Source organism: Hippocampus guttulatus, chromosome 9 (genome assembly GCF_054856545.1).
Source record: "Hippocampus guttulatus isolate MCC_2025c chromosome 9, RoL_Hgut_1.0, whole genome shotgun sequence".
In the NCBI taxonomy this organism is placed as follows: Eukaryota; Metazoa; Chordata; class Actinopteri; order Syngnathiformes; family Syngnathidae; genus Hippocampus; species Hippocampus guttulatus.
The window spans coordinates 8,464,679-8,482,011 of NC_141269.1; the positions used below are offsets into that span (position 1 = coordinate 8,464,679).

Here is a 17,333-nt window from a genome sequence, read left to right on the forward strand (position 1 = left end):
GTTAATACAATTATACTATAAGTGCAAAAAGACTTCCCAAACAACCTGTATTTTGGAAGCTGTTTCTCTACCACATAATGGGAGGTGAAACATGATGCAATAATCAATTTTATCACAGCTGTGTAAAATATCAAGAGCGAGATCCAATACAAGACTTCAAATACTGCTCAATTCATGAATGCTTATTACTGTGGTTTCAGTGGTGTAGAACTGCACTCCATATGGGTACGTTATTTAACTACATAAATTAAAAGGTGCAAACTAAAACGGAGCATTATTCACAAAGGCCAATCAGTGTATACTAATGGCAGTAGGAAAAAATCATCCACAACATTTAAAGTAAATGTAACCATGCACTCAATAAAATGCAGATTAAAAAAAACTACATATACACACAGCCACTATATATACTGTATATACACACGTATATATATATAAAAACATATATACTGTATCGGTATATATATATATATATAAACATAAACATATATACTGTATCTGTGTATATATATATATATATATATATACACACACACATATACATATAAACTGTATCTGTGTATGTATATATATATATATACACACACACACACACGTTATATATAAAAGACAAAAAAATCACTTTAAATCTAAAATTGACAGAACTTCAATACACAATTTTCTGTTTGGGCCGCTTTTTCATGTAACATCTTATCATTGCCTTCAGTTTCAGTTTTAATGAAATGCTCTTACACAAAACTACCAACTTATCTGAGTATTTTTTTTTGAAAGGTCATTGTTGAACGATGTGAAGCAGCATAAAGAGGTAGCAGACAGATGAAGTGATTTCAGTGTTTTGTTTAATGAGGACAACAACTATCAGTAGCAGTGCAACCCTTCAGTAGTAATAAACTTTACGAGCAAAGATGAGGTGAGATGATCATGATCAGTCCCCATGAAAAGTGACACTAGTACAACTGCTGAGGAAGGAAACCCAGAATGTGAAATGGAATCGAGTGTTCTATCATCAGCAATGTCATCACGGAAAACCCTTGCGTGAAATAAAGAGCGGCAGATGAAGAATGCGATCATGAATGCGCGATTGTGATTCGCGACATGAATGTACAGCAGTTCAAGACGTCTTACCTTCAGTGTGACATGGTGTGATACGTTCTTTTATGCTCAAACTAATCATGCACACTCCCACACTCGTACGCCTGATAAATATTCAAAGAATTACAAATAGAAAGGAAACACACACAAACGCACAAAGAGAAAACAGCACAGCTTCTCCCTGACCAATGACATGTGACATTTAGACTTGGGGGGCCCGTCAGGTTACTTTTATCTGTGACTTCTCATACAGAGTGCCTGTCATGAAGGACAAATGGATACATGTTAGCTTATAAAACTCATGCCGAGAAGTAGTTTCTGTTTCCAGGTCAGGCTGCACCAGTAAAATAGACCGTCTGTCTCCTGGTCTCACAGGAAGACAAACTCGTCACTGTTTTGTCTGTGATTAACCCGGGTGGGATTGCCAGGGGGCAGGATATGTGGCGCCGGGCTCGTGTGGTTACTGCTGTGCGCCTCCAATCCATAATCGTGACTCTGGCCCTCCACGAAAGTGAATATCGGGTACTTCTCCGTGGATGATGACAGGGCCTGCGAGTAAAAACAAACACCCGGTCGAGCATCACAAATTTGGTGGTCGTTGGTGTTCAAGTCGCGGGGACAAAGGTTATGTGCGCGGTTGAACATTGGCAAGGTGTTTTCATATCTTTGCACTAGATGGTGGAGAGATTGCCAAAGCTGATCTTAGAGCAGGACATCACAAATAGTATGGGGACAATTCGGCTGGAATATAAAAGCGTTGCCACTGGCACAATAGAACATTCAATTCAATTACGACAAAGATGATGACGACACGCTAAAGTTAAGTTAATGATTAATTTTGAAGAGACAGTAACTGGAAGATTGCTGTTGTGACTCCTGGCTTCATGATGCTGTGTTGTCATTGGAAACTATCTCCACAAATAAGGGATTACAGTCTTTTGTTGAATTATTCCAACGTGTGCACTGTCTGCTTTAAATAGCTTAAGTATTTTCTCAAATAGTGTCCTCCAGTATGTTTGAGTAAATAAACTAAAGCACACACATTTTCTCTCTTCAGGGAAACCCCCCCCATCAAGTCACACCACTGAAACACACACGCACGTGTTCCAAAGATGTACTAGCGTTGTGAAAATGACTTTGGAGGAAATACTGCTGCGGTTTGCAGTCTGAAGAACCCACTTTTACCCGAAACACGAGGTCGGGCAAGACATGATTGTTTCCGTTTACGGCCGTTTATTTACTCTTTTATTTGAGAGGGACAAAGCAGTCAAACGTAATTCCAAGCAAGCACCCGATGCATGTAAAGTTTGTAGTTGGTGCTAATTGTAATCCTCAACTCCAGTCTATAATGCTTAGTGAGCAGTGAAAATGATGTTACTGTGGAGCTGAAAAAGACCATTACACTGAACCTCCCACTGAACATTCGGCAAGCCTCCTCGCTGCCCATCTTCAAAACCCTCCTCAAAACTCACTTGTATTCTTTGGCATTCGACTCAGCATGACTTAGATTTGTTCTTGGTTTTACTGTTTGGTGCTTTCTACCGCCTTTATTACCGATTTGTCTTACTGGTTATTGTGCATGTTAAATTGCTCCATGTACAGCACTTTGTATGCAGCGATGGCTGTTTGAAAGTGCTCTATAAATACTGTTGACTTGACTTGACTTGACATCAGATGCGGATGCTTCGATTGCTTGGAGATACTTGGACACCTCGAGCAATTTGAAAGGTTGTGCTTTGTCATTTAAAATAAGTCACTTCACGTTACTTTTGTCAGACAGTGATTACACTTGGAAGAGGGGAATACTGTCATTGTGATGTTGAAATCCAGCACACCACACACATCGGTCCTCTCTATTATGTAAATTGTACCAAGATGAACTGCGTAGTCGACATCCACCTGCAAATTTGCAGGCTTCAGACAAGATTAACTGCCCAAGGTGCTTTCTGTTGAAAATAAATGTTGCTGTGCCATACCTTTAATGACCTAAATGTGTGAAGACACAACAGCTGTGTGACTGAACCGGCAGACACGGCAACCTACCACTTAGGCAAATTCTATCTGGCAAGCGAATAAACGCCAGCTGTCCCAATATGGCTGAAAGGTGGCGAAAAAGGGGCATTCGATTGGGTCTGTTCCGGAGTTGCATGGCAGCTAGAGACTATTAAACTTACCAAAGTGACAGCAGAACACAAAGACTCAAAGTCTTTCTTGTTCCTGGCGTAAAAGCCGATGGTGCAGCTGGGATCCATTCGAGTGAAGGGCATCTTTTTGGGAGAACTACAGTGGAAGGACTAAATGAAGAAATGGTGGGGGGGAGAGATCAACCGCAGTCCATAATTAAACATGTTATCTGTATTGGTCACACTTTTCACAAGCGTGAAAGTCAAATTGGTCTCAGTCTGATAGGATCAGAAGAGGGGAAATGCAAATCCAGACGGACTGAAAGAAGTGATACGGACACACAAACCGTACGGTGGCGTCGGAGGCTGCGCGAAACTGACCTCGAGTGGAAAGTTGACTTGAGTGACGTCCACAACAGGTTGGCAGTAGTGAGGGTCCAAATATAGCAGCTGCTCATCTGGCCAACGGCAAGAGAAGACACAGATAATCGCCGTGGAGAGTGGGAACATCTCATTCCACACGGTTCTCCTAATCGTTCTTCATAATTAAAATAGCAAAATTTGTGTATTTCCTGTCTCAAATGGTGTGTTGTCTATAAAGGAGGGGCGATCGTCTGCTATGGCACTTTTCCTCACCCCCAGAGAGCATGACAGTGAAACTTTCTGACAAACTCTTAAATGCCTTCTTTTTACAACCTTCAACGCTGGAAAGTAATTACACAGAGGTTTGTAAGCCAAGTCATCATGCCGGTAAAAGCAGTTAAATAGCAGCAGTAGCTTGGCTAATGAACCTGCAGACGTTTCCCCGATGGCATTTTAGTCGCGATCATCCCGCTGCAAACAGTGTGCGTAGTTTCGCAAATGTTTAACTTGACTACACTTTCGGATGACTAAACCTCAACAAGCAAGTTTGGCATGAAGACAAAAAACAGAAGGCACGTGTGCGCTCTGACAGGTTCTGATAATAAGGTATGAGTTTGAGAGGAAAATTATAACAAAAAAACAAAACGGCACTCGGGGAAGCCGTGTCTCACCTTGGAAGCCAACAAAGTAGAGCGAGTGCTTTGGTTTGCCTCCTATGATTCCAATACAACATTCCAGCTTAAGGATGTTCTGGAAATGAAAAACAAACGCTTTGAATGTGAATTTCTTCAATGACTTCCACCGTAACAGGGTGACACAAAGAATCCCACCTTGACACATTCAATGTAAGATGGGTTGAGGGACTCCCCGCCCAGGCGGACAGGCACCAGAATGATGACTGACTTCCAGGCGTGGCTGTCTGATTCTGGGGGGGTTTGGCTGAGTGGCGGGTCACACAGGTGTGCGACGTCCCCCTTGTACACTAAAATAGAACCCACACTTGATAAGGAAAAGACACAACATTTGTTAACGGGAGATTGAATGAGCAGACGTTGAGATGCAAAAGTGTTACCTGTACAATCCTGAGCGACATACACGGCCAGGTTGGGAAGAACACCAGTATGAGCTACGGCTTTCCTACAAATCAAGTCACATTTGAATCCAACGTCAAATGCAAAGTTCGGTACCATTTCATTAAGCAGCTGAGCCTTACCGCAGTATGTGTGCCACGATGGACGGGCCGTACCAGTCCCCGGCCTTCTTTCCAGAACTCCTCCCTATTGCCACTAGCTGGTGCACCCCAAAAGGTGTTGGCGGTTGATCTCCGAACCAGGTGAGCAGTTTTTGGTGGACGGGCTCGGCTTGTCGATTCTGAGGACATTCAAACCTTTTCTTCTCGCTACGATTCGGCGTCAAATCGCTCGGCGGCGTCTTCTCGGGGGTGCCGGACCCTCGCGGAGAGCCGAAAGAGGGGATGGGCACCCCACCGACACGCACCGGTGAGCGTATTCGCAACGCTTCAAAGTCCACGTCTGTTAACTGCTGAGCATCTGGCCAAGTCCAATCTATACAACACAAATAAAGCTGGTCCTAGCAACAAACCGAATACAGTCTTTAATCTTTAACTTTGAAGAGCAAATGTATACTCGTTGGTCAGAATTTTTTGGTACACCAATACATCCGATGAGATTCAATACTTTGCCTATAAAAAGATAGGAAAGCTGAGTTGTGATAAACACGGTCAGAGATGTATTCATTTCACATTACTGTGGTTGTAGTTTGAAGATTGAACTTTTTTGGGTGGGGGGCATAATTCCAAAGGTTTTTGTTGTTGTTGTTGTTGTTTTTTTTTTACACAATCATGACACTGCTCATCACCCACACCTCCAGTGAAGCATGGTTGCGGCAGCGCCATGCTTTGGGGCTATTTTTCTTCAGAAAGGTACCCCTACACTCAAAAGCCATAATCAAATCTGAGCATTCGAAAATTTGGCGGCGGAATATTTGATTGAGCTTTTGGATTCGACCTCATGATGTGGTATATATAGCAAGTGTCCCGACTGTTGTGGCCGGTGATCAAAATAGACTGGGAGCCAAACCTCGAGGCATCAGATGGACCAGCAGGCCCTGAGCGAGCAGCATCTGACCGCTGCGCAGCATGCAGCCCCAGCCACAGTCGGTGGTCCAGCTGGAGCCCTCCAACAGGGGGAACTCCCTCCTGTAGGTCAGCCACAGCCTGGACACAAAAGCCAGACGGAAGCGCTCCACTTGGTCTGAAACACACGGGGAGAGGGAGGGGGCGTGTGAGTGTGTACACCAGGGGTGCCCATTACGTCGATCCTGATCTACCGGTAGATCTAAAACAGGTCCCAAGTACTGTAGATCCGAAGAGTGTCGAGGAGAAAAAAAACAAACAACCATTTGTGTGTCTTGGTACACGTTAGTAATATTTTTTTTGGTGTGAATGTACGCTGCACCATAATCATCCTATCAGTCTCCTTTTCACAAAATAAATATTTAAAAAATAAAATAAAGCAGGTAAATCTTGAATTTATGGTGGCGCGTGATAACGTCACCGGAAGTTGTTTGCGCTCAGCAGTCTGCAATTGCAGCTTGTGATCAGAGCTGTTGCGCTCTCAATCTTTTATCGACATTATTCTCATTCAGAGTTTGCTTTGTGTACAATTCACCGAGGGCACGGGCAAAGAATAGGAATCTAGGAGGGCCCAGGGAAGCACTTTAAAACGGTACGTGTGAGCTACGATAGTTAACAGGCTGCAAAAGTGCATCGCATGCCTCAGTTTCAGGCTGTTTCTCATCATGGCGTGTGCGTGTACGTGTGCGTGTGTGTGTACGCACGTGTGCGTGTACGTGTACGTGTGCGTGTGCGTGTATGTGTCGGTAAGGGTAGATCCCGTGAGGTTAGTTGATCGAAAAGTAGATCTTTGGTCCAAAAAGTTTGGGCACCCCTGGTGTACACTCTCCCCATGTGACACGTTTGTGGCGATGTGATGTTTATCATGTCAGCAGAGGCATGTTTTGCCATCTGCGGAATGCCTTTGATCTGATGAGATGCTCAGACGTTTCAGTCACGTTTCTTTTGAAATGACAGAACATTTCTGGCAAGAATGCCGAGATCGGCTTATTAGCGAGTGATTCTCTTTTTATGTTTGACTTATTTGAGCAGTGCAATGATTAATTGATCAATCGAAAACTCATCAATGATGAAATGAATCCATTACTTTTGATAATCGATTCATCGTTAAGAGACCTTGCTCAACTGAAATATCACCGTAAATGTGTCATGTTTGGAGAATTGCTTCAAACATTTTCTGTGAATAAAAGGGATAGCCTGATCGATTTCTTTCTGCAAAATGTACTTGTGAGGCTTCGCAGAGTGAATCTTTAGTATCGACAAAAAAATAAATAAAAAAAGATGTACCGTAATTGGATCGGGACAACTCGACTGAAAATTAAGTTTAATTGTTGTTTTTGTTTTACTATTTACATAACATATTGGTGAGCGAATGTCAACAAAAGCGTGTTTCACGGTGGCAACACAAAAACCCTGGGACGGGTGATTTCTTTGACAGTATTGCCTTTGTGAAAAATGCATGTGTAAAACAACATCCTGGAAAAGATATTTGGTCTGCATGCCTCCACTTTTCTTACACCAAGCTATTTCTCATGTTCTTTCGTTTGTACTTTTCCATGATGTCAGGCCACGTGACTAACCCTCAAGTGTTTACCCCCCAATGACTAACAATGGTGTTTCCTGACATGTTTCTCTTTCGTTGCCCTTAAATCCCAGTGGGTGTGCCATTTTAATACTTCTTTTTTGTTAAGTAAAAGGCATGAAAAGGCCAATACAATTAGGCGTTGACAGACTGATAACACAGAAAGGACGCAGAGTCTGTATCGCGTTGACCTCACAGTTCTGAGGTTCAGGATTTCAATCTGGATGGCTGCTTTTCAGTGTGAAATTTGAATGTTCTCCACGTGCTTCTGTGGGTAGTCTTCTGAGTCCTACGGCTTCCTCTGCAATTGAGGTAACTCGAAATTGGCCATTGGTATGAATGTGGATGACTGCTTTTTATAAACGTGCCCTCTCTTGCTCAAAGTCAGCTGGGATATCGACCTTGAATGTATCATTCTATGGTTTGTACGTTCCACTTGTTACTCTGCGGACCTGAACAGGATAAGCCGTGTGGAAAACTGGATAGATGGATGATTGATGGGTTACCTTCGCTGTTGAGCAAATAGGAGTGTCCCAGGACAGTGACTGGTGAGATCTTATTGAAAGAGGTTTTTGATTTCACAGTCCACCCTACACAGAAACAACAAAGTTTTCCTCAACACAACGGATCAGCAACTTCACCACTCATCATCGAGGATGTGCCATAGACACATAAATTATGTTCATAGGAGAACAAATTTTCAACAAACCATATTTGACGTTGTTCCACGCTGACATTAATTTGGCTTTGAGTTTATCCATCTCCTCAGGCTCTCCACCTGTTTCTTTGCTGGGATCTGGACTCTGGGGTGGTCTGAGTCCGAAGCTGCCTTTCTGCGCCGGGGCTTGTGGCCTCTGGCCATCCACCAGCTCGCTGTGCATCACTCCGCCCGTGTACTGCACCGCGTTGGGGGAAACAGAATTCATGGCCCGCAGCGGTCAGAGCTGGACTCTGGAGTGCCTCATTGCAACACAGAACAACTAGGGAGGGGGCAGAAGAGGAAGAGGGCGAGAGGAAGTGTTAACTATTGACTCTTTGCCACTTTGTACTCAAGATTCATAAGCCTAGAGGCTTTTGAATGAGAAGCAACATTGTTTAAAGTAACATTAGGAGGAAAATTACTTGAAATACGAGATGTAAAATGTAAAAAAAAAACAAAAATCCCCTCAATAAAACCCAACAGCATTGCAACTACAGTACGGAAAGGTCGACACACCCCTGTTCAAATGTTGTTGCGATTAAAAAAAAACAGGATCAATAATTTTGCATTTTTTCACCAATACATGCAACTCAAATGAAAAAAAGAGAAAGCTTTTCTGGAAGAAAAATAAAAATAGACAACAAAGACAAAGTATGCACACCCTCTGATCAATGGGGATGTGGCTGTGAATGACTTGTTCAAATATAAAACACTTGGAAAAATTGGGGACCGGCGCTGTGCCAAATCAGCATGTTGCTCCAACTTTTTTGCGAATATTAAAAAAACGAAAAATAAAAACATTTCAACAAAAGCTACAACTCTACGTGTGCCCGTAATACTCCGATTTTATTCTCAGTTTCGCGCATTCATAATAATGAATACAGGGTTGAGTAGGCCAGCTGGAATTTGTATGACAGCATATATGAGCAGCAGCAGGTATTAGGTGAGTTTTGCTTCAATAATCTGTTAATTACAAATTAGTAATAAATGACTTCATCCTAGGTACAAGAGTACAACTGAGACGCAGGGTTTTTTATTCCACACGTATGCACACTTACTATTGTTGGCCGCGCTATTATTGTCACTTCCAGGAAAAAGTATGAATGGGTGCAACATTAACAGTTTCAATGCAAACTCAAGTCATTTGTCTACGACCACAACATTGCACAACAATGGGGACTCACAGTAAATAGCTTTGACTTCCCCAACAAGAAACATCAAATCGATGAGAGTAACTATTTGAAGGAACCACGAGACTGTCATTTGACTCAAGACAGAACCTTTTCCCACGAAACTGGAGGTACACATCTTTTAACTATTTCACAGCAAACATGGCTATACATTTTAATGAAAGGTTTAACGATCTGGGGCCACATTTTAACAGGGACATAACCCCGCCAAGTAATATCCGTCATCGGGTCATACCTAATTAAAAATGTACACATTGAACATGAATGCGTTAACATAACATACATTTAGGAACAGCATAGCTAGCTCGCTTGAACAGAGCTCTGTACATACCTGTTACACTACTCGATCAGTCGTACGTAGGCTCATTTTTCTGATTCCCCTTTCTTGCACAGTGACTCTTAGTTGCTTAATTCGCTGGATTATTAGCTTGTTAAAGCTTCCTGATATTAGCATTAGCATAGCCGGCGGCAGCAAGCTTCCGGTCAAACTGGCCTCACAGTGAACTTTCAACGTTAAAAAATCTCCTTATTTCATGATACGAGTTTGTCTATTGAAAACAAAACAGTCGATACATATTTCGACAGAGAAACGCCGATACAAGGGGGAGATGTTCTTCCCCTAGAAAAAGCACTTCCTGATGCTTTTCCGCAACGCAATGCAATTGGTTGACGGAGACTCCATGTAAGGTGATTGGGGGAATGTCATACTCGTCTTCTTATTGGCCCCGACGAGTTACGCGTGGAAAGGTTGGTTGGGGCGGCATGGTGGCACTGTATAGAAAAAAGGATGGATAAAGAAAACAGGCTGCATTATAGTTCATGTTTTGTACACTTTAGTGTGTATTGTATTGTATTGTGTGACGCCATAGAGAGGGGAGGAGCCAAGTTGGGGGAATATTGGCTCCGGTAGTTAGTCTGAGTGGGAGCGCATGGGCGTGAGCTGTGGCTAACAGCAACTCCTTTGAATGCGTGTGTTTATTACTTGTTTTGTTTATTAAAAATGACGAATTTTATTAGCGACTGCGTGCATCCTTCTCTCCGCTACTGAATGGCATTACAATATATATATATATAATATATATATATACAGTATATACTGTATACATTTATGTCAATAAATATTTCCAAATCATTAAACATTTGACAATTAAGTTGTACTTGATACTTGAATGCATGATCTAAAACTATCAGCGTGAATGGCTATGCATAACAACAGCAACAACAAAAACAAATTCGGGAACAACTCTCCACATTTTATTCCACTCACTGCACTTCAGGTGTTTATCACAAACAAAAATTAAAATCAAGGTACAAATAAATAAATTATCAGCTGTGAACAGATACTAAAAGTGGAATGTTTTCAGTGAATTATTAAACTCAAGAAATGTAATTTTGCCTCAGTGTAACGCACGTACAAATGCCCCCCCCAAATAAAGTGCATTCGTAAAAAACTGTAGTCTCAAATGTGTCTCACTAGTGTAAACGCCACTGTTCTAAAAGGCCTGAAAATGGTGACTACAGCAGTAAAATATTACAATTAGTTTTCTCCATAAACTTAACAAGGGACCTAAAATGATGTCAATACATAACAGAGCCCCATCTGGATCCGTACAGTATTTTCAAGAGAAGTCTTTGCGAATAACCCCAAGGAAAATGACCACTTAAGTACGGAAAACTTAACAAAAACAATTGTGTTTTAGTTGAATACTGCTAACACTTGGTCATTTGACACATATAAATGCATATTCAGTAAACCAGGCTGCGTCTGTTCTACACCACATAAAGGTCCGTTTTGTTTTAGTTGCAGTTTGTGATTGCACATTTCAGTCAATCAAGGTGGAACCACTGGGGGTCAGTACAGTACAGTACCATTAAATAAACTGCATGAACTCCTTGTTGCACTGCATTTTTTTTTAACCAGTGGGAATAAAAATTGAAGTACTGTACACCATGGTATGTGGATCACAAAATTAATCATTGGCTCAAAATCAATAAATGCCTTATAAAAGACAAAATCTTGTGTCATGTGCCCTCCACATTTTGGTTTTCTACATGAATGAAACTTCCCTTTAACAGACTGACTACATCTGTAGTCTTTGGAAGATCGAATAGAATTTTTTAAAAGTCAAACAAGGGACTGTCTGGTCTATTATGTGTTTGCACGTTTTAAAATGAAACTAAAATGTAACCGATTTAAGCAGTTCAGTGGTAATAAACAATGCACGACAAAACTGAAGTGAGATCATTTTCGGCCGACATCGTGCAGTTTGCATAATGTAAACTGACTAGCTACTGTTATGACTTACATGGAGATGAATGCGATCATTGTTCTGATTGACATTAAACACTAAAAAGCAACATGTAACCATCTTATTTTGGCTACCTTACACCACTATATCTTTTATTATATATAACCCTATCTCATATTTAGCCCAACCTTTGTTATCCATTGAGACATTTTTGCAAATGCCTGTTTTCCACCTGTTTGGGCTCAAATCAACACATTTGTTGTCGCAGGTGCTCATGTCCTATGTATGTTTATTTTTGTATGAAGGAAGGGCACACAAATACCAAGCCAGGGGGAAAGGAGAGGGGGACATTCAGAAATTTGGCACTGGCCATCTGTTCAGAACCCAGACGAGTCATTGTTTATCATACCATCCACAGTCAGATTTTCATGAAATAAAATGCACACATATCCAGAAGGTTGCTCAACACACTCATAATACAAGCAGGATCACGTTAAAGTTAAAAGCTATGTTTGCTGGGCTTTATTTACTAGATGCCATTTCTCACGGTCAACTTCTATCTCATGCAATGATTTGTACTGTATTCGCTTGCCAACAGCGAGTCAGATTGAGCAACTGTCACCGACAGCCATAGACTATGATTGATGGCCCATTCATTCAAATCATATTTAAAAGTAAAAATCATTTTAAAAAATCTCTCATTCCATCACAATTCTAAACACTCTTTTACGGAATTGGAATTGAAGCGGACTTACATGGGACAGGAGAAGAGAGCCAATCTCTCTTTTTCGTTAATGGATGCTACAGCTTCTTGTTGCTTAGTTTGTAGTAGACGTGTGCACATTGCAGCATGATGTCTTTAACCCACTGGTGAAAAGGACACTTTGATTCGCTCCTCTTTCATCTATAACTGCTTCAGACAACAAAGTGTATGCAGGAAAGTGGTTAAGAGTGCACGATTGTCTGTGTCTCATGTGTTGTTTTGTATTATTTTGTCAACTTTTCTTTTGATAGCGGCGCGGACACCCGCAGCGGCTCCTCTTGTTTTATGTTGAGAGGGAAGAAATTTCATCTGTGCTGTATGTTACACATACAGTACATTTGACAATAAAGTTTATCCAATCCAATGACTTGTAGTATGAATGAATGTATTGAGCAAGGTTCTAGATACAGTAATCCGTCGTTTATCGCGGTTAGTGGGGACCAAAACCACCCGCGATAAACGAAAATCCACGAAGTAGCGACCAATCAACAGATGCATAAAAAAAAATTGCCCCACGTGGGCCTTTGCGCTTACGCAGAGCGCACGCACACACACACACACACGCGCGCACACACGCACACACACACACACAGGCCAGCATCCCGAGGCTACAGCAGACTGTTTATGATTGGTCAATTAAGGATGATTAGACAATTAAGGATGGAAGAGACCTGCTTTTGTTCTTATAAGACTCCTCTCTCTCTCTCTCAGACACACACACACACACACACACACACATTTTTTTTAAAATGAATATGTTTGAAAAAAAATCCGCGATGCACCGAAGCCACGATAAACGAACCGCGAAATAGCGAGGGATTACTGTATTTTATTTCATGAAACCATGTCTGTGGATGGTATGATAAACAATGACTTCTCAGTTAAGTTCCTTGCTATTGAGTGAAAGAAATGGTTTTGATTTGACACTGATTGCAAGAATCTAATGCTTTTAAAGATCAATTGTGAGTTAGTTCTGTATGTATGGAGTTAATATAAATAAACTATAGTAGACTATCAAGAGATCTGAGGATACAAAATCCACCCGGGAATGGCAGGAAAGTTACAGGCATCTGAAATTACCCCTGGAAGTGGGGTGGCTTGGCCACCATGCAGCTCTGCCACTGACTATACCATGTTTAAACACAACACTAATCCAGCATACAGTCGAACAATCAAGAATTTAGATGTCCCCATGCTTGAGTGTGGTACAGATTGCCTACTGTGAGCGCGACCTCTAACACAAGGACAAAGCAGTTCATTTTTATTCAGCAGGAACAACAAAGTTAATATGATGGGTGCCCTATTGTTTTATTTGTCATTGCTGAATCGAGTGTGTTGAGCGCTGTTTGCACTCCTCGGCTCTCTTTCAGGCAAACACATTTCAGAGAGCACGGGGCTATGGATTGAAATGCACCAATATCAGCTGATGACATGGTTGCCTCCTGTGGCAATGCCTGTTTCTGTGCATGTGCGTGAAGGCTTCAATCATACGTGAGGGAGAACGGCTGTGGTGGCCCTCCTGCGAGGAGGAGATAAGCGCTGAGCCTCAGCTGTCAGCACCACAACCACCAATAACAGACCCTTTCTCTCTCTCTCTCTCTCACACACACACACACACACACACACACACACACACACACACACACACACACACACACACACACACACACACACACACACACAAGCGCGAGACTTGACACCCGCTGACAGCGCCATCCGCTGGGCCAAAATAAACAGCCGCATGCAGAATAAACGAGCCCAGTCATCTCTCGCATGTTGTTTGATGCAAACATTCCAGAGAGACTGTGCCACAATTTACAACAAAACAGAGCCACTAAATTTGGTCTTCACAGTTTTGATGACTAAAGCACTTTGCGACCTTCTGATACCTACTTTTACATGTACAGTACATACCATAGGGACATGCATCCACATGGACTCACACATAAAGACATCTGATAAAGTCTTCCACAATACGTGAAGAATCTTCTTATTAAAATAATCCAAAGATAATGCACCTTTATAGTGGATTTTTCTCATCCCGGTGGAAGGTAATGATTGGAATCAATAAATAAGATTTGATAAGCTCTAAAATTGGAATGTACAACGTTTTAAGTGCTTGACTTGTGTTGCATTGTTCATCCAATGAAGGCATTATAGTTTGTGGTTTCAGTTCCGCTTAGGGATCACATTTTGGTTGGGCTGCCTTCTCTAGGGATGAACTTGCAGGGCTTTGCATCACCACGGCCACAAGGCCTCGACTACCGCCTGCCGTGTCAGATCTTCCAGCTGTGGCCGCCTGCTTGTCGTCTGCTGCCTTGGTCTGCTGCTCTTTGCTCCTGGAGCTCTCCTGGGAGCCCAGCTTGATTGGGCCCAGCACGTTCTTGGCCACGGTAGTCAGCTGGCTGACGAAGCTCGTCTTGTCGCCGGGGGAGACGGGCCGTGACTTACACAGCGACGGTCCGCAGAGGGAAGGGGTCACCGCGGTCGGGGAGGGGGAAGGAGAAGGAGAATGCTCCTCCAGAACCTCCAGGCGACATTTGTCCTCCCAGTCCAGGGTTCCCCGATAGCAGTTGACAGGCCCCAGACCCTGTCTGACTTTCCCCAGACTCAATTGCGGCCCGTGCGGTGGGACCACAGGGGCAAGGATCCGAGCAGGCAGTTTGGGGCTCTTGGAGCTCAGGTCTAAAGTCCTTGAGTCACTGCTCTCAGCTTTTCTCAAGCTGTCCCCCATACCTGAGGGTTTAAAGGCTTTCCGCAAAGCCAGTGGACTACCGATAAGTGTAGCGTTAATGACTTTGTCAGGAGTAGCGGCAGAGTTCTTCCGTAAACAAGGACCATTATTAGTGTCTCCCTCCTGCTTTGGTTCTCTTCCACTTCCCCCAAGGTGCTCTTGAGGTGATTTACAACCTTTGGCTGCTTTGAGGTCCAGTTGCTTCGGTGTTGGACGCTGGGTGATCTTCTCTGACCTCTTGTGCCCATCTAGACTTTCCACTGTTTTGGTCGAATTCCTTGTAGCTGTAGTCGTGGTTTCTCCACTTGGTCTTGAACTCAAGGGCTCTGCATGATGCCTTCTCGTCAAGGATGTCTGGAGCGCCGCTGCTTCAACCCGGCTCAATCGCTCCAGGACCGACTCACTTCCGACCTCCCGTTCTCGCTCCCTTCCCCTTTCCTTCTCTTCCCTCTCTCGGCCGGCCAGCAGCGTCTCCCTGCTGAGCGGCGACTCTTGCCTGCCAAATCTTCTCACAGGCTTCAGCACACGAGTCTCCGAGCCCGTGGAAGATGAGGAGCACGGCAGAGGTGGAGGATGAGGTGGCAAACTCTCACCATCTGTCTCCAGCAGACTCTGGAGGCCGAGTTCACACAGGAAGGCGTCCATGCGGTACTCAGAATGTTGCACTTCAAGGCTGTGCTTCCTCAACGGACCCCCGAGTCCTCCTGTCGCACTGGACTGGGTCAAAGGCGAGCCAAGCTTCTCTGCAGACTGTACGCGTTTCAGAAGGGGCGAGCGTGGGGGCTCTGCGCTCTTTGGTCTGGGACGGACCACTGGGGGTGATGAGTGGAGCTTAACAGGGAAGGACTGCGTGGTGTTGGAACTTCCCACAGTGTGGCCCGGTAATGGAGGAGGGGAGGACTGGGTGGGAGACGGGGTGTGGGCCAGTGGGGAGAGAGGAATGTTGCCGGCAGACTTGCAACGGGCAGAGCGGTACTGTCGGTGGAGTTTGGGGGAGAGGCCGTGGAGGGAACTGGGCCGCATGTGCTGGGAAGGTGCCGGGGAGTTTGGAGTGCTCGAGGCTGGAGAGCTGCTTTGAGAGGAAGCGCCTATTAAGAGAAAAATAACCAGGATGCATAAAAAGTCCAGACACAGTACATACCAATTAGGGTTGTCACGTAAAACTCTGAATGGGAAAATTGGCTTGATTTAATCAAATCAAATTGTTACGCTTAAAAAAAATAGGGCTGTCAAAATTAATTTTGGAGTTCAATTTGGAGAAATCCCAAATAATGTGTGCACTTTGCAAAGCCAAATTCAAATACCATTTTCGTTGTAAGTCTTTGGCGTATCGTTCAGCAGTGCAACAATCAAATTCATGGATCAAAGAACAGTCTTTGAATTGAAATCTACTTTCTATTTGATGATTTGACATTAATTTCCAGATCTTACTCAAACAAATATCTCTTGCAAGCTTTTTAGGAAATTGCAGTTGAAAATGCGATTAATCGCCATTAATTATGAAAAATTATGATTAATTCAGAAAAGTTTTGATCGCATGATAGCACTAAAATAGATACCGGTATATAACCAGCCATGCATTTTTTTGGAATGTGGGTGGAAAACCCACACATGCACGGGTGAGAACAGGCAAAGTCCACACAGGAAGGCAGGAGCCGGAATCGAACTTGCACTTCTGCACTGCAAGGCAGACATGCTAACCGGTCGCCAACCGTGCCGTGCGCAAATCGGTAAATTTGCAAATGGTGAACTGCTTATCGGGGTTCACTGTTATTCTAATAACCTACCCAGGTACGATGGCTCAGCTGAGGAACGGTACCCCTGAGTTGGGGACCGGGCAGAGAGGCCGTGAGTCGGCGAGCCGGGAAGACTTTCACTAGAGGACAGCGAGCGGTTCAAAGAGGATAAACTGCGGCTGGTGTGGAGGAGATTGGACTGCTTGGTGATCTTGCGGAACAGCGAGCTTCGCTTTTTACTTTGCCATGTAAAGAGAAAACAGAAATATATACCGTTGATTAAATTAACCATGGGGAAAAAGAAAATATATGGGATCAAAACAACCCATGTGTGTCAAAATACTAGAAGACAGCAATGATGTGGCTGCACGTACCTGTCCTGGCCGTCCTTGCCCGTGGTCCTCTTGTGCCTCCGGGCCATCTTACACTTATAACTGGCCTTGCGGGCAGGACCCACTTTAATGGAAGTGTTCTCGAACGGTGTGGTCGTTACCGTCACCTTGTTGCCGCTCTATGTGGGTGAGAGCCAATAAATGATTAAGGCACTTTATGCGTAAACCCCCCGAGATGTGAAATAAATCAAACACGACCAAAAGCTATTGAATTTGAGTCATTAAAAGTCCACGCACTATAAACACCGGCACGT

The 17,333-nt window shown here is 43.4% G+C and overlaps 2 protein-coding genes across 4 annotated transcripts in view; both read right to left on the reverse strand.

The window, feature by feature from the left end:
* Positions 1-822: 822 nt before the first annotated feature.
* On the reverse strand, positions 823-9,867 carry atg4da (autophagy related 4D, cysteine peptidase a). The gene is made up of 11 exons (XM_086120620.1): positions 9,537-9,867; positions 8,025-8,295; positions 7,822-7,905; positions 5,678-5,851; positions 4,792-5,143; positions 4,651-4,715; positions 4,409-4,560; positions 4,250-4,328; positions 3,597-3,673; positions 3,267-3,386; positions 823-1,641 (listed from the first exon to the last, which is right to left on the reverse strand). Exons 2-11 carry the CDS (start codon positions 8,239-8,241, stop codon positions 1,462-1,464), a joined length of 1,500 nt encoding a protein of 499 aa, XP_085976746.1. The 5' UTR covers positions 8,242-8,295; positions 9,537-9,867; the 3' UTR covers positions 823-1,461.
* Positions 9,868-10,437: 570 nt separating this feature from the next.
* mast1a (microtubule associated serine/threonine kinase 1a) overlaps positions 10,438-17,333 on the reverse strand; it is a 63,273-nt gene continuing 56,377 nt past the window's right edge. For all 3 annotated transcript variants that reach the window (XM_086119927.1, XM_086119926.1, XM_086119928.1), the window contains 3 exons: positions 17,062-17,198; positions 16,739-16,926; positions 10,438-16,039 (listed from right to left, as the gene is read on the reverse strand). In XM_086119927.1, the coding sequence (XP_085976053.1) occupies positions 14,397-16,039; positions 16,739-16,926; positions 17,062-17,198 (1,968 nt within the window). In that variant the 3' untranslated portion in view covers positions 10,438-14,396. The remainder of the gene's footprint in view (positions 16,040-16,738; positions 16,927-17,061; positions 17,199-17,333) is intronic.

What these genes read in the sequence shown, in the direction of transcription:
- atg4da (XM_086120620.1), bottom strand. Translation starts at nt 8,241, where the DNA reads ATGAATTCTGTTTCCCCCAACGCGGTGCAGTACACGGGCGGAGTGATG. An exon ending in AAGTCAACTTTCCACTCGAG is followed by an intron (nt 3,387 to 3,596) that starts GTCAGTTTCGCG and finishes TTCTTCATTTAG; the next exon opens with TCCTTCCACTGTAGTTCTCC. An exon ending in TGTGTTCTGCTGTCACTTTG is followed by an intron (nt 1,642 to 3,266) that starts GTAAGTTTAATA and finishes TTTTACTCGCAG; the next exon opens with GCCCTGTCATCATCCACGGA.